Source organism: Coenobita brevimanus, chromosome 8 (assembly GCF_032717465.1).
Source record: "Coenobita brevimanus isolate Jiangsu-jjx chromosome 8, ASM3271746v2, whole genome shotgun sequence".
Lineage (NCBI taxonomy): Eukaryota > Metazoa > Arthropoda > Malacostraca > Decapoda > Coenobitidae > Coenobita > Coenobita brevimanus.
In genome coordinates this window covers 8026023-8050452 of record NC_136961.1, presented here as the reverse complement: position 1 = coordinate 8050452, position 24430 = coordinate 8026023, and the positions used below count along the sequence as shown (strand labels likewise).

At 42.7% G+C, this 24430-nt stretch overlaps 1 protein-coding gene across 1 annotated transcript in view; it reads right to left on the bottom strand.

The window, feature by feature from the left end:
* The window catches only part of LOC145406396 (putative glutamate receptor), a 99881-nt gene that overhangs the window by 44750 nt on the left and 30701 nt on the right, over positions 1 to 24430 (bottom strand). The window contains exons 6-7 of the mRNA XM_080277560.1: positions 23409 to 23563; positions 1387 to 1477 (exon numbers count right to left, since the gene is read on the bottom strand). Of these exons, the coding sequence (XP_080133686.1) occupies positions 1387 to 1477; positions 23409 to 23563 (246 nt within the window). The remainder of the gene's footprint in view (positions 1 to 1386; positions 1478 to 23408; positions 23564 to 24430) is intronic.

Below are 24430 nucleotides of genomic sequence, written 5' to 3'. Positions count from 1 at the left end.
AGGATGGAGGGTGAAAGACTGACGAAGAGAGTGTATGTGAGTGAGGTGGAGAGGGGAAGAGGGAGGGGGAGGCCGAGGATGAGATGGAGGGATGGGGTGGAGAGGTATACGAGAGAGGGGTGTGTGAGTTGGGAGCAGGGCAGTGAAATGGTGGGGGACAGGGCGACTTGGAGGCGATTTGTTTGTGGCCACCCCAAACGGGATTGAGGCGTCTGGCAATAGATAGATAGATAACTCCCATCTCTTCATCTTCAGTGCTGACATATAATTACTGCTAGAACATGATGCTAGTCACGAAAAAGTTCTGTGGAAAAGATGCAGGGTCTTATTCTACCACTGAGCTACGGAAAATACAGTAGACAGCAAAAGGAAGAAACTCTCCGCCAAGTTAGGGTGAATAAACAACAGATCTAATGGAGAATGGTATTTTTCAGGTGTGATCTTTGGGAAATATACTGCAAAAAGGACGAAAATCTCCCCCAGGTTATGGTTATTGAACTATGCCGTAGATCTTGTGGAAAATGGTACCTTTCTATACCCGAATGATATGCCGTGTGGTTTCCGAATCTCCGAGCATTCGTTCTCGCTGCTGGACTTACAAGAGGATGATGAAGGTTTACAGGACGACCTACTATCCTCAAAACTTGCATTGCCAGAGAAGGGACTCCGAGAGGGTGATTAAATTTCTGATGACACAAACTAATCTCAGTATTTTTGTTAGTAATGAACTGATGTAGTTGAAATCTAATATATACACTGTGTTCACTTCATAATTAAATGATAATTTTATCCTCAGTAAAACCAAGTTCAGAAATCGGTGTCCTTCATTATTTAAACTTAAATCAACATGTTGTTCCAAACACGCCCATTTATTTTTAGCTGTCCATAGGAATGACTGCATTCTCCATAATAATATGTTGTTATAATTAATGAAGTGAGAGGCAAACGTTTTAATCCTTTTCCCATGAGATGACACTTTCACTAGGGAAAGAAGCGAGACTCAAAACAGGAGAATAAAAAGTACTCGGTCATATAGCAAGAACAGTTGACAACCTGATGCCTACAAAGCACTATGCTGGCGGCAGCGCAGCATTTCTCTTTTAGCATATGTCTCTTAAGTTCATAATATGTCCTGGAGTTTCTCAAATGCAATATGACCGGCACGGGCCGTTGTTTGTAGTACACAGTTTCATTTAAATCATTAATAGTGGGCAAATCAGCGTTATTTGTAAGCCTCAGAGTAGGGAACCAACCTGCATAACCTCCATGTGTGTTACTGGCGAGAAGTGTTGACCCAGAAAAAAGCTAGGTTGTGTTTGAGGCAATACTGAGAGAGAGAGAGAGAGAGAGAGAGAGAGAGAGAGAGAGAGAGAGAGAGAGTCAAACCTTGCGTATAAGCATTCCCATCATGCCACTCCAGTTACCATCAGGCTGTACCACACCCCACTGGCCGTCAACGGGTCGAACCAACTCGTACCTGAAGTAGTAGTAGTAGTAGTAGTAATAGCAGTGATGGTGGTGGTGGTTGTAGTAGTAGCAATAGTAGTAGTGGTGGTGGTGGTGGTGGTGGTGGTAGTTGTAGCAGTAGTAGTGGTAGTGGTGGTGGTGGTGGTGGTAGTTGTGTTAGTAGTGGTAGTGGCGGCTGTACTAGCATCAGTAGTAGTAGTGGTGGTGCTGGCCGTGGTGGTTGTGGAAATAGTAGTAGTAGTGGTGCTAGTGTTAGTATTGGTGGTGGTGGTGGTGGCAGTGGCGGTAGTAGTGCTTGCAAAAGTAGCAGTAGTAATAGTAATGGTGGTGGCGGGGGCTGATGGTAGCAGAAGTAGCAGTAGTAGTAGCAGTGGTAGTAGTGGCAATGGTGGTTGTGACGGTAGTAGTACGAGGAGTGACAGTAGTTGTAGTAGTAGAAGTGGTGGTGATGAGGGTAGTGGCAGTGGTGGTAGTAGTAGTAGGAATAGTTGTAGTAGTATAGTACTAGTACTAGTAGGAGCAGGCTCGGTATCAGAAATAATGCAGTAGTAATGTATTTATATTATACCACGGTGGTCGCAGTAGTATTGGTTGTTGTTATTTTTGATGATGTTGTTGATGTTGTTTTTGTTGTTATTGTATTAGTGTTGATAGTAGGTCACTCGCCTCTTATAGCTGGGACCAATAAAGTTTTGAATACATGATGCCAGACACAAGAAACCTCGCCCGACAGCAGTTATTTTCTTGCTGTTAGATGCTTTATAGTCACAGCCATTAACTCTCAGAACACAATTAAGGTCTGAGGTAATGGTGCAAATGTTTTCAAGTTAGGCCCTCTGAAAAACCGTGATCTTGAGTTTGACCTTTTATGGTCACTCAAGGTCAAAGGTCATGGTGCCAAATGAAAGCCCATATGAGACTTTCTATATCTTGTTAATACATATATATATATATATATATATATATATATATATATATATATATATATATATATATATATATATATATATCTTCAACGAGTTTCGAGTTATAGCCCCCAGAACTACCGTGACCTTGAGTTTGACCTTTCAAGGTCACTTATGGTCAAAGCGCATGGTACCAATTACAAACTCACATGGGACTTCCTGTATGTTGATAACTGTAAATATCTATCTTCAACCAGTTCTGAGTTATGGCATCCTGAATATCCGTGACCTTGAGTTTGACCTTTCAAGTTCACTCAGAGTCAAAGGTCTTGGTGCCAAATGAAAGCCCATATCAAGAGTTTCTGTATGTTCTATACAGTAAATATCTCTATCTTCAACTGGTTTCAAATTATAGTCCTTTGAAAGTCCGTGACCTTGCTTTTGACCTCTCACGGTCACTCAATTACCCCCCAAATTTAATCACTTTCTTTTGGGACCAGTGCCCACATATCCTGAAAGTTTCATGTAATTTCATTCTGCCGTTTTTCCTTAATATTGCTAACAATCAAAGAAACAAAGAAACGACCAAAAACAAAATCTCGCCGGACTCAGTCCTAGCGAGGTAATTAAGCTGCTCCATGGTTAAGGCATCACTGAGCAGTGTGCTAAATCTACAGCTCTTATTATTTTAATGCAATTTTATTTATACTTGTAAATTGTCTGCAGCATAAGCAGCCAGTTAACATTTTGAATAAGTTCCGAAACTAACAATATCAAATTTGGCTTTAAAAGTTTACCCTTATCAAAGTGAGTTAATGTTGATTATAAAGTTTTATAAAACGATGAGTTACGCTTGAAGAAGGCCAAATTATCCACCCACGGTGAACACCTACGTCCGCATGTTGCACAACATCCACCCACCGTGTACACAAGTCGGCATGTTGCACCATACTACATGCCCTGCATTTACTTCAAGCGTCGCTCATCGTTATATAGAACTTTATACTCAGCTTCAGTTTTCTTTGGGAACGGTAAACTTTTAAAGCTAATTTTGATCTCTTTATCTTCGGAAATTATACCATACTGAAACTGGCTACACATATTTCAAGCAATATATATATATATATATATATATATATATATATTGTTACTGAACAGAGAAAGATAATGTACACTTTAAGTGAGAATACTAAAAATCACTACTGTCCTGTAAAGTTCCAGGTTCAAAACAAAAGAGTTAGGTAAAATTATTAGTTAAAGTTTAATGCTCAAACTAACAACTAAACATTCAGGACTCATAAGGATAATGTAATGGCAAAAAACAGGTTAAATATATGATTAACTGCAATAGCCTTTATTAACACGAAATTAGCAAGAGTAAATTTACCTAAGTCAGCCCTGATAAAATGAAAATACACTGGGTAATGCTCAGTTAATGAAAGATAAATTATTACAGATACAAACTATTATTAACAATTGGCTGACATGAAACGTTACATTAATCACAAAAAAACCTTACTAGGATTAAGAATTAACACATGCTACACAGTACAAGAAAAAATGCAATAACACTTATACTCAAATTACACAGCTGCTAGATGGTTGGAGACTTCCTGAGCACTCACAATAATGACAACTGTACAGGGGAGGACAGAGATGTGAACAAAATGAGGAGTAGATCTAAGTGGCAATTAATGTAGAGACTGAGCTCATTATATAGGGGCCGGCAGAGCTTGATACAACTTGTAAGAAGGACGCGCAAATGAAGCCATGGGGACAAAGAGTTGACAATCCTGCTCTGAACAACAGAAAGAACGACTTACTCTACTACAAGGGAGGAGGGGGGGAGTGAGGTAGAACACGCTCGTGATCAAACATGCAGCACACTGTACGTTAGAATTACACAAAGGATGATGAAATCATAGGCTATGTAACACCTCCCCACAAAGAAAAAGAAATTTACAAAGGAAATTTCTTATTATTCTAAAACAATCTTTCTAAAGTCTAGATAAGCAATCTGCAATAACATTTTCTTTCCCCTTGACATGTTGTATGTCTAATGAATACTCCTGAAGAAGTAGACTCCATCTTGTCAATCTCTGATTTTTATCTTTAAACTTACTAAGGAATTTCAGTGGGTTATGATCGGTATAAATGACTATGGGGTCAAAACCAGAACACAAATAAAATGAAAAATGCTGCAAACCCAAAATCAAGGCCAAAAGCTCTCTCTCAATAGTTAAGTAGTTCTTTTGAGGTGGAGTGAACTTCTTACTGTAATAAGATACAGGGTGTTCAATACCCTGATCATCCTCTTGCAGCAAAACAGTCCCAGCTCCTGTATCACTTGTATCAACAGCCATCTTAAAAGGCTTAGCAAAATTTGGAGTAACGAGCACTGGCTGACTTAATAGGATAGCTTTCAGTTTGCTGAAAGAGGATTCACAGTTATCGGTCCAGACAAATTTAACTCCCTTTTTCAGTAGGTCTGTAAGTGGTGATACAAGAATTGAAAAGTTAAGAACAAATCTCCTGTAATAACCTACTATTCCCAAAAGTTTTTTTTAGCTCTTTCCTACTTTTAGGTCTGGGAAGATCACTTATAACCTGAACCTTAGCTGCTGGTGATGCAACGTGTCCATCACCAATTACGTACCCAAGGTACTGAACTTCAGCTTGACCAAACTCACTATCTATCTATCTATAGCCCGACGCCCTAATCCCGCAAAGGGTGGCCGCAGACAAAACGCCTCCAAGTCACTCTGTCACCCACCATTTGACTCCCCTCCCCCCAAACTCACCCCCCCCTCCCTCATATACCTCTCAACTCCATCCCTCCACCTCATCCTCGGTCTACCCCTCCCTCTCCCTCCCTCCACCTCACCTACATACACCCTCTTAGTCAGTCTTTCATTCTCCATCCTCTCCACATGTCCAAACCACCTCAGTGTATTTCTCCTAATCTTTTCAACCACATCCACATCTACCCCACAACGTTCCTTCACTTCTTCATTCGTCAACCTATCCCTCCATGTCACTCCACATGCTCCTCTCAAGTAACTCAATTGCACTGCTCTCACTCTTGACTTGTTCCCCTCTTGCAAGGTCCACGCCTCGCTTCCATACGTCAGGGTAGGGATCACAATACCATCATGCAGTGACTTCTTAACTTCCATACTAACCTCCCTATTTCTCATCACTGCTTTCAGTGTGCCAACAACCTTCCTTCCCTGCTGTACCCTTTCACGTACTTCATCCCCCAAAGTTCCATCCTTACTCATCACACTACCCAAGTACTTGAATGCATTCACATTCTCCATATCCTCACCATCCAACCTCACTGCACACTCTGTGACTTCATTCCTCTCAAACACCATAACTTTACTTTTGTTTACATTAACTTTCAGCTTCCTCCTCCTACACACTGTCCCAAATTCATTCACCAAACCTTGCAACTCCCATTCATCTTCACTCAACAATACTGTATCATCAGCAAACAGCAACACCGGAAGCTTCCAAATCTCACCCTCATTCATTAGGGCCACCCCCACATCCACTGCCCTACCTTGTACCTCCTTTACGACCCCATCCATATATATATTAAACAGCCATGGAGAATTACACACCCCTGTTTCAGTCCCACATTGAGATCAAAGAACTCACTCAGCTCACCATCCACTTGCACCGTAGCCCTAGCTCCCTCGTACATACTCTTCACAGCACTCAACAATTTCCCCTCCACTCCATATATTCTTAATACCTTCCACATACCTTTCCTATCTATTCTGTCATAAGCTTTCTCCAAGTCCATGAAGGCAGCATACACTTTCCTTCCCTTCTCTAGATACTTCTCCACTAAACATCTTAGAACAAATATCTGATCTACACACCCTTTTCCCTTCCTAAATCCCCCTTGTTCTTCTCCAACTAGCTCCTCTGTCATATGCCTAACCCTATCAATGAGTATTCTACCATATATTTTACCAGTCACACTAAGAAGGCAAATACCCCTATGGTTACCACATACTTCTCTCTCCCCTTTTCCTTTGTACAGAGGAACAATTATACCTGATTTCCAGTCCTCTGGAACTCTTCCCTCTTCCCAAGCCAATCTACACAACTTCCATATCCACTCCACAACAATCTCACCCCCATACCTAAGCATTTCACCACACACTCCATCAATTCCTGGGGCCTTTCCCAGCTTAATCTTCTTCATCGCTTCCACTACTTCCGACCTACTGATCTCTTCCTCCCTCCTCTCATCTCTTCTTCTCCCAGCCATTCCCCAACCACTTATACTCACACTGCTCTCACTCTCTACATTCAACAAATCCTCAAAGTGCTCCTTCCATCTCCTCAATTTCTCTCTTTTCTCCACCAACAATCTATTATTCCTATCTTTCACTCCCCTACTATTTCCCCTTTCACACTGCCTTACTTTCTTTACCTCCTTCCAAAACAATTTCTTACTCTCCCTCCATTTCACACTCAGATTCCTCCCAAACTCTTCATCCACTTTCTTCTTACTCTCCTTCACCAGTCTCTTAACCTCCCTTCTCCTGCTCACATATACCTCTCTCTTCTCTCTCTCATCTTCTCCCCTACCTCTACTCACCAACCATTCACCATATGCCTTCTTCTTTTGTTCCACAGCTCGTTTCACCTCATCATTCCACCATGCTGTCCCTTGCACACCCTTGCATCTCCTCCTCACTCCACAAACCGCCTCACACGCTGCGCTTATCTCTTCCGTGAATATCTTACATACGTCTTCCACCCCTTCCATCTGCTCTAGCTCATACCTTCCCAACCTTTCTTCCACTATGCTCTTATACTCTGTCCTCTTCTCACTATCTTGCAATTTCTCCACTCTTCTCACAGGAGCTGCTTCCTCCTGTCTTCCCCTTCGCCTCCTCAACCACTTTCTTTGCAGCTCTACCTTGGCCATCACTAAGTGATGGTCCGAGACTCCATTCCCCCACCCTCTCCACACCCTTGCATCCAACACTTGTCTTCTCATTCGCTCATCCACACACACGTAGTCTATCATTGCCTTTCGTTCAACAAGTTCACCATCCATCCTCCTCATTACTCTCCATGTATGCCGGTGGATCATCTTATGACGAAAGTAGGTGATGGCTATTGCCAACCCCTTACCAGCACAGATGTCCACCAAAGCACTACCATTCCCATCTACTTCCGCTGGCACACCCCACTGACCAACCACTCCATCCACTCGTACATTCCCGACTTTGCCATTCATGTCTCCAATCAACAGCACTCTCTCGCTCCTCTCAAACTTGTCCATACATGCTTCTACTCTCGCCCAAAACTCATCTTTCACTCTTGCCACTCGATCCTCAGTTGGAGCATACACACATACAATCGCCCATGCTTGTATACCTACTTTCATCCTCACCCATACAATCCTTGCACTCACTGTTCCATACTCTCTTATATTCTCCTTCCACTTCTTGCTTATCATCAGACATACTCCCTCTCTTGCCCTCTCATTCTCACTGACTCCCGCACATATACCTACACCGTATTCCCATTCTCTCATCCTTTCACCTTTTCATTTAGTTTCAGTCAATCCACATATATCCACTTTTGCATCCTCAAGCACCTGGACAATCTCTCTCTCTTTCACTTCATCATTCACTCCTCTCACATTCCACGTTCCTACTCTCAGAATGTCCTTTGTCCGTTCCTTAGTCGTCAACATATGGTCCGTCCGGGTCCGAGGCGCTTTATTTGCTTTTTTAGTTAGTTCTTTTTACGGGGTGGGGCACTAACCCACCACCAACCCTTTTAGTCGCCTCGTACGACAAGCAGGGATACTGGGGGAGTATTCTTGAAACCAGTCCAGACAAATTTAACTCCCTTTTTCAGTAGGTCTGTAAGTGGTGATACAAGAATAGAAAAGTTAAGAACAAATCTCCTGTAATAACCTACCATTCCCAAAAATCTTTGTGGCTCCTTCCTACTTTTAGGTATGGGAAGATCACTTATAACCTGAACCTTAGCTCCTGGTGGTGCAACATGTCCATCACCAATTACGTACCAAAGGTACTGAACTTTAGCTTGACCAAACACACACTTTGATAAATTAGCTACAAGATTAGCCTGAACCAAACACTCAAGAAATTTACTGACATGGCATAGGTGATCTTTCCAGTTGTCACTGAAGATTAATACATCATCAATATAAACAAAACACTGCCAAACCCTCTGTTACAACATTCATGAGCTTCTGAAATGTGGCTGGTGCATTCTTCATATCATATGGCATTACAGAACATGCAAAAGTCTTTCCTAGTGTTACAAAACATGAGATCTCCCTAGCACGTTCAGTCATAGGTACTTGCCAGTATCCTTTTAACAAATCAAACTTACTTATGTACCTAGCCTTTCCGATCTTGTCTATGCAATCTTCCACACGAGGGAGAGGGTAAGTGTCTGTTTTGGTTATCTAATTAACACGTCTGTAGTCAATGCAAAGCCGCCGTGACCCACCTGGCTTAGGGACTAGAGTGACAGGAGAACTCCACTCGCTCTGACAGGGCTCAATCATCTTGTGGTCCAACAGGTAGCCAAGCTCCTTCTGGATGAGAGGAACTTTCACTGAATTCACACGGTAAGGAAGCAGTTTAATTGGCTTTGCGTCTCCAACATCGACATCATGCATCAACACAGTGGTTCTTCCTGGAGTGGCACGGAACACTTGCGGGTACTCCTGCAGTAATGCCGAAAACTCCTGCCTTTCCTCGGGAGGTAGATGAGAAAGCTTAGTCTGGAGATCATTCATGATTTTTTTTTTTTTTTTTTTTATGCGAGGAAGAAGGAACCAAAGGCATGAGCCCACAGTAACAGTTCCCTCCAAGAGAAAAACAAAATACAATAGAGAGCCAAATTCAAGATCCGATCATTTTGAGATGCCTGGACACACTACGTTTGAAAGACTGGAGATCATAGGCAGAAGGAAATACAGACAGAGGGAGACAGTTCCAGAGCTGACCTGTTGCATAAATGAAAGACTGGGAGTAACGGTTAACTCTTACATTAGAGAGTTGGACAGAAAAGGGATGAGAGTTTGCTGCCAGACGGGTGCTACGCGCCCGTCGTAGAGGTGGAGGAATGCAAGCAGACAGTTCAGAGGAGCAGTGACCATTAAAGTAGCGATAGAAAAGATATAAAGATGCAACAGTGCGACGAAGAGACAGAGGTTGAAGGGAGTCAGTAAGAGGAGGAGAGTTAATGAGACGAAAAGCCTTTGACTCCACCCTATTGAGAAGAGCTGTATGTGGGGAGCCTCCCCACACATGAGAGTTGTACTCCACACAGGGGCGGATAAAACCCCTGTATAGAGTCAACAATTGTGCAGGGGTAAAGAAAGAGCGGAGTCAGCTTAGCACACCCAATCTCTTGGAAGCAGATTTTACAAGAGATGTAATATGATCTTTCCAAGATAAGTCCCGAGTAAATGAAACCCCAAGCATGTTCAAGGATGATGCAAGATTAATCTGAATATTATTAAACATTAGTGGGTATACCTGTGGAAGATTTTGTCGGGTTGATAGGTGTAAGAACTGAGTCTTAGATGCATTAAAGACAACCATATTATTTTTACCCCAGTCAGAGATATGAGCCAAGTCAGACATTAGGTGTGCCATAGCCTCATCCCTTGTTTCTTGAAGTAACTGTTGAGATGGGCGTTGCGGGAACCGAATGGAAAGATGAAGGGTGCAGTCATCAGCGTATGAGTGGATAGGGTTAGATGTACAGCTTAGAAGATCATTGATGAATAAAAGGAAGAGAGTTGGTGATAGGACAGAGCCCTGAGGAACACCACTGTTGATAGATCTAGGAGAAGAACGATGGCCGTCTACGACAGCAGCTATAGAACGACCAGAAAGGAAGCTAGCGATGAAGGCACAGATAGAAGGATAGAAACCGTAGGAGGGCAGTTTGGAAATTAAAGATTTATGCCAGACTCGATCGAAAGCCTTTGAGATGTCAAGTGCAATGGCAACGCTTACGCCAAAGTCCCGAAAGGAGGATGACCAGGAGTCTGAAAGGTAGGTGAGAAGATCGCCAATGGAGCGTCCCTGACGGAACCCATACTGACGATCGGAAAGAAGGTTGTGATAGGAAAGATGCCTTAAAATTTTTCTATTAAGAATTGACTCGAAAACTTTTGAAATACAGGACGTTAAAGCAATTGGACGATGTTGGAGGGTTGGGAGTGGTCACCCTTCTTTGGGACTGGCTGAATGAGAGCAAACTTCCAGCAAGAAGGAAAGGTACAAGTTGACAGACAAAGTCGAAATAGTTTGCCTAGGCAGGGTGTAAGCACAGAAGCACAGCTTTTGAGAACAACAGGAGGGACCCCATCAGGCCCATATGCCTTGTTAGTACTGAGGCCAGTAATGGCAGAAAATACATCAACTGAAGAAATTTTAATGTCAGCCATGAGGAAGTCAGAGTGATGGAGGAACAGCACCGGAATCGTCTAAGGTGGAATTGGAGGAAAAGTCTGTGCGAAGAGATCTGCTTTATCAGTAGAAGAAATAGCTACAGAACCATCAGAGTAGAAAAGAGGAGGGAAGGATGATGAGGTAAAGTTGTTAGAAAGATTTTTGGCAAGGTGCCAGAAGGAGCGGGAAGAATTTGAGTTGGAGAGTTGAGAGCATTTAGTATGGATGAAATTATTTTTAGTAGAGCGAAGAACAGACTTAGCACGATTCCGGGCAGAAACGTAAAGATTATGTGATTCAGGGGTGGGTTGGCTCCGGTACCTTTTGTAGGCCTTTTCCTTGTTGCGGACAGCATTAGAACAAGCGTGATTAATCCAAGGCTTTCTTACGTTAGTCAAAGGATATGAGAAAGGAATGTATGCTTCCATGCCCGAGAGAATAACCTCCGTAATGCGCAAGGCACACTCAGATGGCTCACGGCCATGGAAGCAATAATCATTCCAGGGAAAATCAAAGAAGTACTGCCTGAGGGCCTCCCAGTCCGCGGCTCCAAAATGCCAGAGACGACGTTTCCCTGGAGGGTCCGCAGGCCGTACTGGAGCGATAGGACAGGTTAAGGTAATAAGGTTGTGATCGGAGGAGCCCAACGGAGAGAAAAGATTAACAGAGTAAGCAGAAGGATTAGTTGTGAGGAAGAGGTCAAGTATGTTGGAGCTCTCTCCAAGGCGGTCAGGGATACGGGTAGGGTGCTGTACAAGCTGCTGTAGGTCATTAAGGATAGAAAAGATGTAGGCTTGTTCACCAGGTGGATCCGTGAAAGGAGAGGAGAGCCAAAGGTGGTGGTGAACATTGAAATCTCCAAGAATGGAGATTTCAGAGAAAGGAGAAATGGACAGAATGTGTTCCATCGTAGAAGTAAGATAGTCGAAGAATTTTTGATAGTCAGTAGAATTAGGGGATAAGTAAACAGCACAGATATATTTAGTCAGAGAATGACAGGAAAGCCGAAGCCAGAGAGTGGAGAATTCAGAAGAATCAAGTTCAGGAACATGAGAGCAAGATAAGTCGTTGCGTATGTATACACAACAGCCACCTTTGGCTTTGAAATGAGTATAGAGAAAGTAGGAGGATACAGAAAAGGGTTTGCTGTCAGTTGCCTCAGACAGCTGAGTCTCCGTTAGAAAAGGAAGGTGAGGTTTAGAGGAGGAGAGGTGGTGCTCAACAGAGCGAAAGTTAGATGAAAGGCCGCGAATGTTGCAGAAATGAAGAAGAAGAGAGTCAGACAGTGGTTCCAGGCACCTCGAGTCGTCACCGGGAGAGGGGCAGATGGCGGGGGCATTTATGGTCCCCCCCCCTGGGGACTCCGAGGCTGGGTGAATTGATGCCATTTTGGTGAATTTTGAATAGGAAGTGTAGTGTGTACTGTGCATGTAGTTTGGTGAAGATAGATAGAGAAATTTGTACTGGAGAGCATGCTGGCCTACTCTCTGTGTAACTGAGACACTGAAAAAGTTCAGCAAAGGGGAATGGTCAGGAACTAGTCCTGAGGGCTGATGAAACGGGAGCTCCAGCACTCCCTGTCATCAGCTTTCCATCCACCTCGGGAGTACTGCCCTGCTCGACTGGTGCTACAGTCTACTCCACGTAGATATCAGGATTCTTCCCCAAACTATCACTCAGGTTCATGCTGCATGGGAGAACTTCACTTGCAGACTCAGATGGAACAGCTACAGTGCAGACTGGGTTATTTTCGTCCCACCTGTGATATAAATTTGGCATGTTGATGTGACAAAGTTGCTTGTTCTTTCTACGATCTGGTGTGACGATGTCATAGTTGACATCACTGAGATTCTTCTCCACGAAATAAGGACCACTAAACTTGGCTTGAAGAGGTTGCCTATGCACCGGTAGCAGAATCAAAACCTAATCTCCTGGCTGAAAGTGGCGTAACCTGGACTTCTTATCATACCAAGTCTTCATCTTCTCCTGAGCAGCTCCTAAATTCTCTCTCGCCAGCTGTAAAGCAGTGGACAGCCGTTCTTTGAACTTCATCACATACTCCAGCAGGTTGATGTCATCTTCCTCCGACAGCCAGCATTCCTTGAGTAGCTTAAGGGGTCCTCTTACTTCATGGCCAAACAGTAGTTCAAAAGGTGAGAAGCCCAGTGATTCATTTGGAGATTCTCTTGTGGCAAACACAACGAATGGAAGACCTTTATCCCAGTCTTTCTGATGTTCCAAACAGTATTTCTTGAGCATGAAGTTGAGTGTTTGATGATATCTCTCCAACGCTCCTTGGGTCTGAGGATGGTAAGCTGAAGACGTGATCTGGGTGATGCCCAACTCTTTGAGAGACTGCTTGAAAACGTTTGACATCAAATTACTTCCCCGGTCTGACTGTACCTCCTTGGGCAGACCAAACTTTGTGAAGAACCCTAGCATTTCCTTAACCTCGTTCTTTGCTGAGATATTTCTAAGTGGAATGGCTTCAGGATAATGAGTAGCCATATCAATCAGGGTCAACACATAAGAAAATCCTGAAGAAGTCTTAGGAAGAGGGCCCACAATATCCACCAACACACGGGTGAAAGGCGCCTCAGAAGGAAGAATGGGAACTAGAGGTGCAACCTTTTCGGTCTGATTACACTTCCCCACAACTTGACAGGTGTGACAAGACTTACAGTACCAGGAAACATCCCTGAAGATCCCTGTCCAGCAGAAGTGTTTCAAAATGCGTGCCACAGTCTTCCTCACTCCAAGGTGTCCTGCCAAACTGGAATCATGAGCCACTCTAATGATATCCTGCCTACAAACACGAGGGATGACAACTTGATGTACAACCTCCCATCCACAGTCGGCTGATGCTGTTGGGGGTCTCCACTTCCTCATAAGTACTCCTGACTTTATATAATAACAAGCAGAACCACCAGCTGACTCTTCCTCACTGCAAGCAGAGTTAGCTAGACCTTTCAACTCAGGGTCAGCAACCAGCAACTCAAAAAACTCTTGACGAGACAAATTATCAACACTACGGGGTACTGCCTCATCTGGTGAGTGGTCCAAATTAGCAAGAAAAGTGTCAGCTAGGATAACATCATCATCATCATTATCCTCTAAGTCACCAGTAACTTTAGACTTAGCCCTAGTGACAGCACATGCAGGGAACACATCAGGGACATCACAATCCTGGGTCGCAGCCACTGGCTCACCAGACAACTGAGGAGCTGGACACACTTGACTTCCACCAATATCATTTCCAAGTAAGAAAGTTACACCTGACATTGGGAGTGTCTCAACCAACCCAACCATAACGGAACCATTAACAAAATCAGACTCTAAATTCACTCTGCACAGATGGACAGAGAAGTAATTATTCCCTACACCTTGTAAGATTACAGTTTCATCAGAGGAAATAACATTAGAGCCTAGAACACTGGTCAGCATAAGGGATTGGCAAGCACCTGTATCACGATATATTTGAACTGATTTCCTGTCATTACTGTCCAGAGGACTGACAAAACCATCAGACAGGAAATTAGCACATGACCTCTTGAGAGTGTCACCCACGTTACTGCTCAAAAGAGGAGCTTCATCATGAGGATTTAATTTACCCCTCAAAGCAGGTTCAGTTAACTCAGTTAAAGAATTCTGGGAACTCTCAAGAGTGGACACTAGACCAATTGACTGAATATTTAAAGACTCCTTTTTGTTCACATCACGCTGTCTCCTGAGACATTTCTCCGTAGTATGACCAAGCTTACTACAATAAGTACATTTACTTTTCTGAAATCTAGAGGTGAAGCTGGTATTTACTTCCTGAGAAACATCATCTTTATTCTCTTTCCTGTTACCTGTACTCTGAGTAGAGGCAAGGTACTTACTCTCAGCTTTCCTTTTTTCTTTAGAATATCTCTTGTGAGTGAGAACATATTCATCAGCTAAAACTGCAGCATCAGACAAATTATCTATTCTTTTCTCAACAATATATAGGCTTACATCTTTATTTATACACCTTTTGAAGTCGTCCAGCAAAATCATCTGCTTAAATTTGTCAAAATCAGAATCCACATTCTTAGAATTTAACCACTGCTCTAACAAATCTTCTTTGATTTTTGCATACTCAACATGGGATTGCTTATCTTGCTTATAAGTTGTCCTAAATTTTACTCTATAGGCTTCAGGAACAAGCTCATAGGCCTTAAGAATCAAGCTCTTAACGACATCATAATTACCAGATTGATCCTGAGGCAAAGATGCATAAGTTACTTGAGCTTTACCGGTGAGAACAGTTTGAAGGAGTACTGGCCAATACTTTTTAGGCCAATTAAAACCTGTAGCTACCCTCTCAAACAACTGAAAATACTTTGTTAAATCAGATTCATTAAAAGGAGGGACAAGTTTAACATTTTTAGCCACATCAAAATCATCAGAGCTAGATGATCCAGTTCCACCTTCTTTCATGCGATACTCATGGTCTGTCTGAATCCTAGCAAGTTCAATTTGTGCCTGAGCCTGTATCTGTGCCTCCTGAATACGAGCCTGAGACTCCTCCTCCTTAGCCTGAGACTCATCCTCCTTAGCACGTGCCTGAAACTCAGCCTCCTGAATACGAGCCTGAGACTCCGTCTCCTTAGCCTGAGACTCAGCCTCCTTAGCACGTGCTTGAAACTCAGCCTCCTTAACAAGAGCCTCCTGCAGGGCTAGCTGTAACTTAGTTATTTCAATCTGCGTTTGCTCATTTGGAGGAGTTACATTAACAAGCTTTTATTAATCATGCCAACAATTTGATCTTTAGAATGATGAGAGTGAACTGCAATTCCCAATTGTTGAGCAACAAGCTTAAGTTCATTCTTTGTTCTGTTTTCTACATCACACACTGTTTTCACATTTGACAAAAAATCCCTGGCTTCATCAAGCGTAGTAATAGTGGACATCATGAATAAATCACAGTCACAAAATATCAAGCAATATCCTTATGATAATATCCTGAATATCCTGGCGAGGTCGCCAAATTTATGTTACGGAACAGAGAAAGATAATGTACACTTTAAGTGAGAATACTAAAAATCACTACTGTCCCGTAAAGTTCCAGGTTCAAAACAAAAGAGTTAGGTAAAATTACTAGTTAAAGTTTAATGCTCAAACTAACAACTAAACATTCAGGACTCATAAGGATAATGTAATGGCAAAAAACAGGTTAAATATATGGTTAACTGTAATAGCCTCTATTAACACGAAATTAGCATGAGTAAATTTATCTAAGTCAGCCCTGATAAAATGAAAATACACTGGGTAATGCTCAGTTAATGCAAGATAAATTATTACAGATATAAACTATTATTAACAATTGGCTGACATGAAACTTTACATTAATCACAAAAAAAAACTTACTAGGACTAAGAATTAACACCTTATGCTACACAGTACAAGAAAAAATGCAATAACACTTATACTCAAGTTACACAGCTGCTAGATGGTTGGAGACTTCCTGAGCACTCACAATAATAACAACTGTACTGGGAAGGACAGAGATGTGAACAAAATGAGGAGTAGATCTAAGTGGCAATTAATGTAGAGACTGAGCTCATTATATAGGGGCCGGCAGAGCTTGATACAACTTGTAAGAAGGACGCGCAAATGAAGCCATGGGGACAAAGAGTTGACAATCCTGCTCTGAACAACAGAAAGAACGACTTACTCTACTATAAGGGAGGAGGGGGGGAGTGAGGTAGAAGACGCTCGTGATCAAACATGCAGCACACTGTACGTTAGAATTACACAAAGGATGATGAAATCATAGGCTATGTAACAATTTATATATCTATATCTATCTATCTATCTATTTATCTATCTATCTATATATATATATATATATATATATATATATATATATATATATATATATATAAATGCGGTGGCAGATTCGGTAGAGAGGAGGCCTGCAGTCCTAATGGATCCAGATTCGAATCCCGGCTGGGGCAGGGAACAGTTTAAAGATCTGCGTTTCATAAAAAGCAGACATTTCCGTTCTACCAGATGACCCGCCGACATGTCATAAAAGTACCCCTGCTAATACCAGTACACCAGTCCTGTATGAAGCCACCCTAGCATGTATTACGTATGGATGGTGGGAGTTAGCGCCAAAGTGGTGATATGTGGAGATGTAGGAGGACTACTGGGCCCCAAGGAGGACTACTGGGACTTGGGAATAGGCCTGAAGCCTTTGTTCAGAGTCGGACACGTATATATATCTATATCTATCTATCTATCTATCTATATATATATATATATATATATATATATATATATATATATATATATATATATATATATATTTTTAATAATAGAACGGAGGAAGGAAAAACAAATGGAGAAAAAAATAGTCCATACACCAGATTACTGGTGTCCTCTGTTCATAAAATATCTGTAACAGTTAGACTTGAAAAGTTGTAGGTTGAAATTTGGAGGAAAACAACTCTGGGGAAGCGAGTTCCAGAGAGATGCAGTTCGGGGAATGAAAGAATTCTGATAGGCAGAAGTTCTGCAGTATGGTTGAGTGACATTCCAGTCATGAGCGCTACCAGATGCCCGTGTAGCACGAGGGAAGGCATGGAGAGGTGGCACCATGGACGCAACTTCGTCTGAGAATTTGCCAAAAAAATATCTGTAAAATAATGCAAGGGAGGCAACATTCCTTCTTACTTGCTGTTGAGGTAGTTTATATGTAATGGCAGGGTTGTTAATGATTCTAACAGCTTTATTCTGAATTTTGTCTAGTTGTCTTAATGCAACCTCTCCACAACCATTCCACAAGGGTGAGCAATATTCAAGCTGAGAGCGCACATGACTCTTATAAATTATAGCTAACTGCTCATCGGCGAAGAAGTTACAGACTCTGTACAATAATCCAAGTTTCTTTGAGGTGGTTTTAGCAAGTGATCTGACATGAGAGGTCCAGCTGAGGGCACTGTTAAGTGAGACACCAAGAATTTCAATACTTTTGGAGATGGGAATATTAGTAGCACTGAAGGTAATGTACGAATCTGGCAATATCTGTCTATTAGTAAAGTGTATATATTTAGTTTTGCTAGCATTAAAAGAGACAAGGTTGTTTTGTCCCCATTCACTGATTGTAGATAGATCTTGATTTATGGAGATGGCTGTATTGAGTTGAGAGGTAGAGATATTAGACACTGTAAATGGATGTCTGAGTGTGAATGAACTATGTAGTGTTGAGTCATCTGCATATGAGTGAATGGGATTGTGAGTGACAGATAAGAGATCATTAATATGAACCAGAAATAGGGTTGGCGCCAGTACTGATCCCTGCGGCACGCCGGCGTTAATTGAGTGGAAATTCGAATATACATCATCTACTTTTACTCTTATTTTCCTGTCATTAAGATAAGAAGAAATCAAAGGAACAAAAGACGTTAGTCCATAGCAAGGGAGTTTGGACAGCAGGGAACGGTGCCATGCTCTGTCGAAAGCTTTAGAGATATCAAGAGCTACTGCATGAGTTTCTCCAAAAAGATCAATTGATTGATGGATGGTATGAGTTAAGAGATTGAGTATGTCAATGGTGGATCTTTCGTGGCGAAAACCGTATTGTCTATCATTAATTAAGTTGTTGGATTCAAGATGTTTAACAATATGCTTATTAATTAAAGTTTCAAATACCTTACCAAGAGAAGATGTGATAGCTATTGGTCTGTAATTGGAGGGGTCAGACAAACTTCCTTTCTTCGGAACTGGGTGGATATTGGCTTCTTTCCATGAATTTGGGAATAAAGAAGTACGTATGCATAGTCTGAATAATTTAGCTAGGACAGAGGCAAGTTCAGGGGAACATTTTTTCAAAACAATTGGCGGAATTCCATCTGGACCTGGAGCTTTGTTGGTAGGTAAATTGTCTAGGATGGATTTTACAAATCTTGTCTGTATTTTAAGTGGGGCAATTTCGGGAGAATCAAGTTCCAGTACTGAGACATTCTGGCTGGTATCATCTATGGTAGAGTTTCTTGCAAAGGTACTAGCAAAGATATCTGCTTTCCCACGTGGGTCATTTGTAATATTGCCATCTGAAGATTTTAGTGGGGGAATGGAAGATGACTTGTTAAAGTTATTATTGAAAGAATTAAGAGTTGACCAGAATATTCTATTGTCATTAGGGTTGTTAAGTAGTTTTGATGCTTGCTTTTGAAGAAAGTTTGATTTAGATAGATTTAATACAGCTTTTGCATGATTTCTAGCAATTTTAAATTGGGATAGTGATTCAGGTGTTTTTGATTTTAAGTAAGAGTTATATGCTAATGACTTTTGGGCTGTTGCTCTGGCACAATTGCCATCAAACCATTTTGGAGAGTCTGATCTTTTAGTGAATTGTTGACTTGGTATGAATAAATCCATACCAGCTAGTATTAAGTCACAAATGTGGGACTGGGTAGAATTGGGATCACTAGAGAAGAAAGACTGCCATGGAACATCAGCAAGATAATTTCTGAATCCATCCCAGTCTGCCCTGTCAAAGTGCCATCGGGTCACCCTGACAGGTTCGGAATGGGGAGGTGTAGGAGGGTTAACTAATGTGTGTGTGTTTGTGTGTGTGTGTGTGTGTGTGTGTGTGTGTGTGTGTGTGTGTGTGTGTGTGAGTTAAAATAAGAAGACCTGTAGATTTACCACAATCCTCAGTGCTGCATTAGCTAATGAGCAGCCTTAATTCAAACATTTCTTGGCTCCATGTATCACAGCTGGGTGAGCAGGGTATAGTAGTATTTCTGTAGCAGTAATGTGTTTTCAATTTACTAGAAGTAGTAGACTTTCTTGTGTGTGAAGTAGCGACAATGCTGTATTATACCCATGCTCGTATATTGTTACGTCCCCGTCCTTTACTGGCACAGGCTTCAACAGCAGTAGTTCATTATAGAAAGGACGTTGCCCTATGAGTTGTTCTTCCTACGGTCAGCCTTTCGCTGTGCATCAACAAGATCAGCTGAGGCACTGTAAATAAACACTGGCTTCTTAAGTTTGCTATCCTTATTTTCTAAATAATTACACTTAATGCTTGCCAACTATTTTCACATGTACCAGAGCTATACAATCTTTACTAACTGCACTTACACTGAACTAACTCATACTGAACTGAAACTCCTCTAGTCCCTTCCCCATCCTTATATAAGCTTCCTATATAATAGATTGATCTACCACATTCTTGGAGAAACAATTGTTGCCAACTCTCAGAGTTGGCAACACTACATTATTTAGCATACAAAGTGAAATAAATTACTTAATTCAACAATCACATACAAAATCACTATACTGAAAAAAGCACAAAAACTAATGTACAACTTATAAAATACCTCCGCTACCAAATAGCAGGCTAATTGGCAACTCTGACTAGTAACCGAACTACGAGAATCACTGACAACATTTCAGTACTACTTAACTAGTAAATCCTGATTCTCAACACTACCCCACACACACCACCAAGCCAGCCAGGAGACAGGACGTGTGTGCTGGGCAATCCCCAGGTCCTGTCCACCCCCCTTACTATTTTTTAACCACCCCATATCCCACTGACCGGGCTAATGTATGGCCCAGCCTGCACTAAATGTGCAGGAAATCTTTAAACAACAACAACAACAACAACACTACCCCCTCCCTAGTTCTTTGTCGTCCGAACCAAACTACACAATGTATACAAACATATTCATAAATCCTAATAAAACATCTAATTATACACAAAATAATCCTTCAGCTTATCAGGTCTTCTCCTATACAGCTTCCAATGACGCTCCTGCTCCTCCACACAGTCCACTTATGTAGGGTCTTGGTCCTTTTTTTTTATTCACTTCTTCCCTCGGGAAACTGCCACCATCCTCTTGTACTTCAGCTCCTTGGTCCTCCTCAACATCCTCGGCTGTGGGTGAGCACGATTCCTTGGAGATGTCTCAGATATACTGTCCTAGCCCATGGTACTCCCACAGACGATTCACGCGTACCACCTTTGGGCAAGATTACCTGCCTCTCCGAATCCTGTACATTACATCTGACAGGCAGTTCAGCAAAGCATAAGGCCCATCCCACAGGCTCTGCAGCTTCAGTGACTGCTCCTTCTTCTGGTGAGGATTGTATAACCAGACTTTGTCACCATCCTTGAAGCTCACCTCACTTGCTTAGGCATCATACTTGCACTTCATCATTTTGCCTGAAAACTTTAGAGCTTCTCGCACTTGATGATGTACCTGTGCCCACCTTTCCTGAAGATGCTTTGCATATTTGGAGGTATCTGTAGGCAGCTCTTCACCAGGTGGTCTTCCCATTAACAAGTCAATGGGTAAACATGATTTGTTGCCCAACATCAGTTTTACAGGGGTGTAGCCGGTAGACTTATGCAATGCAGACCGGTATGCCATAAAAAATGTATGTAATTTCTGATCCCATTCCATCTGTCCTTCTATGCAGTACTTAGTCAATTCTTGTCGCAGGGTCCAGTTGAATTTCTTCACCATCTTATCTGACTGTGGCCTTAGTGGGATCGTCCTGGTCTTCTTGATTCACAGTAACTTGCAGCACTCACGGAACACAGCAAACTCTAAGTTTCTACCCTGGTCTGAATGTAGCTCTTGTGGCATCCCAAAACGACATAAGAACTGGTCAATAAACACCTAAGCAACAGTTTCAGCCTTTTCATCGGGGATGGCATAGGCTTCTGGCCACTTTGTGAAGTAGTCCATGGCAACACATGCATACTTGTTTCCTCTTTCAGTGAGTGGCAGAGGTCCAGCAATGTCTAATGCAACTCTTTCCATTGGTACACCCACAGGTACTTCAGAAGAGAGGCACAACCACGTTTCTTGGGTCCTTTCATGGCTCAGCATCACAGACCCGACACCACTCTTCAATGTCTTGATGCATGCCAGTCCAGTAGAACCTCTGTTGCAGAAGGCTTAGAGTTTTCTTCACTCTCAGGTGCCCACTAGTAATCTGGTTATGAGACTCATTCAATTTCTCGGATCTCATATTCTTCCAGAACCACCAGTTGCTAACACTTGCTGAGGCCACCGGGTGTCTCCCACTGATATTACAGTAGTCCATTGTTCAGACAAAGAAGGTCCCACTGACTCCAGTAGCTCTTAATCGCTTGGCTGAATCTAGAAACCTCTTCCCACGATGGTCACACTCTACTTCACTACAGCCCCTATAGCACTGGTTGTAAATCTGCATCCTCCACCTGCATCCTCTTCAGTTCTTCTTCATTTGACTCTGGCCCTGTCATTGCAGTATGGCTGCATTTCTTGCTACGATCTTCTTTCACACTACATAGCATGCAATCTGATTCACAAGGACAAGAACTCAGGCTGTCAGCATTGCCATGTACCAGCCCAGGAAGGTGCTGCACCTCATAGTTGTACTGGTACAGCTTCCCAAGCCATTGTGCTGGTTGTCCTCCCGGATTCTTTAATGTCTTCAGCCACTTCAATGCTACATGGTCTGTTGTGAAGTAGGACCCATACACGTAGGGATGGAAGAATTCAAGGCTCTTCATCACTGCCAAGAGCCTCTTTATGGTCACATAGTAATTCCACTCTGGTGGGCTGAGCTTCTTGCTGTAATAAGCCACCATATACTCTTTTTCGTCCTTCTTCTGCAACAGGACTGCACCAATACAATGGTCACTACCATCACAGTCCTGGATGAATGGCTGAATCTGATCTGGGCATGGCAATACAAGAGAGCTGCCAATGCATGCTTGAGTTCATCGAAAGCCTTCTGAGTCATTGCAGTTCATGTAAACTTCTGCCTCTTCCCCAACAGCTTGTGTAGAGGTGCAGCTATCGTTTCAGAGTCCTTGACAAAATGCCGGTAGTAAGTACACAAACCCAGGAACCTCTGTAGCTCTTTCACTCAAGTTGGAGCCGGCTAGTTTTTCACAGCTGCCACCTTCTCTGGATCAGGACAGATGATGCCTTTGCCTACAATGAGTCCCAGGTACTTCATTTATTTTCATTCTGGTACAAGTAGCATTTCTTGGGGTTCAGCTTCAGGTGCTCTGCTCAGATTCTGTTGAATACCTCCAACAGCCTCTCCAGTTCCTGGTTGAAAGTCCGTCCAAACAAACACAATTACACCATCCAGATAGATGAGCACTGTCTGCCAGTGCAGGCCTTGCAATACACGATCCATGAGATGCTCAAAAGTAGCTGGGGCATTGCATAGGCCGAATGGCATCAATTTAAACTGCCATAAACTCTGGCCGTAAAAAACGGCTCTTTTCTCCTTGTTCTTCTCTGCAACCTTGACCTGGTGGTATGCTGGTTTCATATCTAGGGTGGTGAATCACTTGGCACCTGACAGAACATTCAATGTGTCATCAATCCTTGGCAAAGGGCATGCATCCTTCACTGTCACTTTATTCAGGGCTCGATAATCCACACAACACCTTAACGAACCATTCTTCTTCCTTACCAGATCTACTGCTGGTGTCCAAAAACTGCTGGACTTTTCTCTGTCTCCTTGACTTTGGAGATTCTCCATCATCCTCTCCATTTCTTGCCGTTGGCCTGGCGCCATCCTCTGTGCTAGCTGTTTAATCGGGTGGTTATCTCCAGTGTCTGTACAATGCTCCACCAGATCAGTGCACCTCAGGTCTAGGTCTCCTGTGGAGAAGACATCGGAAGACTTCGTTTGTGGCTGCCACAACTTCAGCACCTGTAAATTATCGAGGCATTGGCAACTCCTTGAAAATAGGTCTTGTAAGTGGTCTGGCAGATAACCATCTTCTTTAACTACATTCCTTTTACAGACTTTCCTCTAATGCCACTTTGGGTCCTCCTCCTGGCACAGTCCCACTATTTGATCCCACTCATTGATCTAATGTGTCTCATGGGACAAATTGGCCACCACAACTGGCACTTCATCAGTGGCTGATTCCACCAAAGTTCTCCCCACCATCACTTCAGCCTTCGTCTTGCACCTTACATCTGGCTCCACCACCCCTAGACCGCTGTCAAAAGAGCCACTCACTTTACATTGGAGCAGTAGTTCTGATCTTGGAGGTATCACTGTACTGTAGAGCACCCTCACCTCATCACCATGGTACGTCTCATTGCCATGAAGGGAACTGACTTTCCTCGGAACCTAAGTCTCATGGTGCAGAAGTCCAGCTCACATCCCATGGGCATCAGATAGTCCAGACCAAGAAGGCAAGGATACTCCATGTTGGCCACATTGACTGGAAGCATAGCCTCTTGTCCTGCCACTTCAATTTAGACATCCAAGCGTCCTCTCAGGTCTGCGTGGTAACCAGTTATGCCAGACAGTTGTTCTGATGACTCAGGCAGAAACCAATGATGTAACTCATCAGGCCTCACAAAACTCTGCCCTGAAGCTGAATCAATCACCAGGGAACACTTCTTGTCGTCTATTCTTCCATCTACTCGCACACTGTCAATTGCAGATCTCTTGCATTTTCTTGGTGGTGGTGCTTCCTGGGAAAAACAGGCTGGCCATTGCCCCCTATCACCAACCTTTACTAATTTACCTGCTTCTTTCTCACCTTCAGCAGCCTCGTTCTTA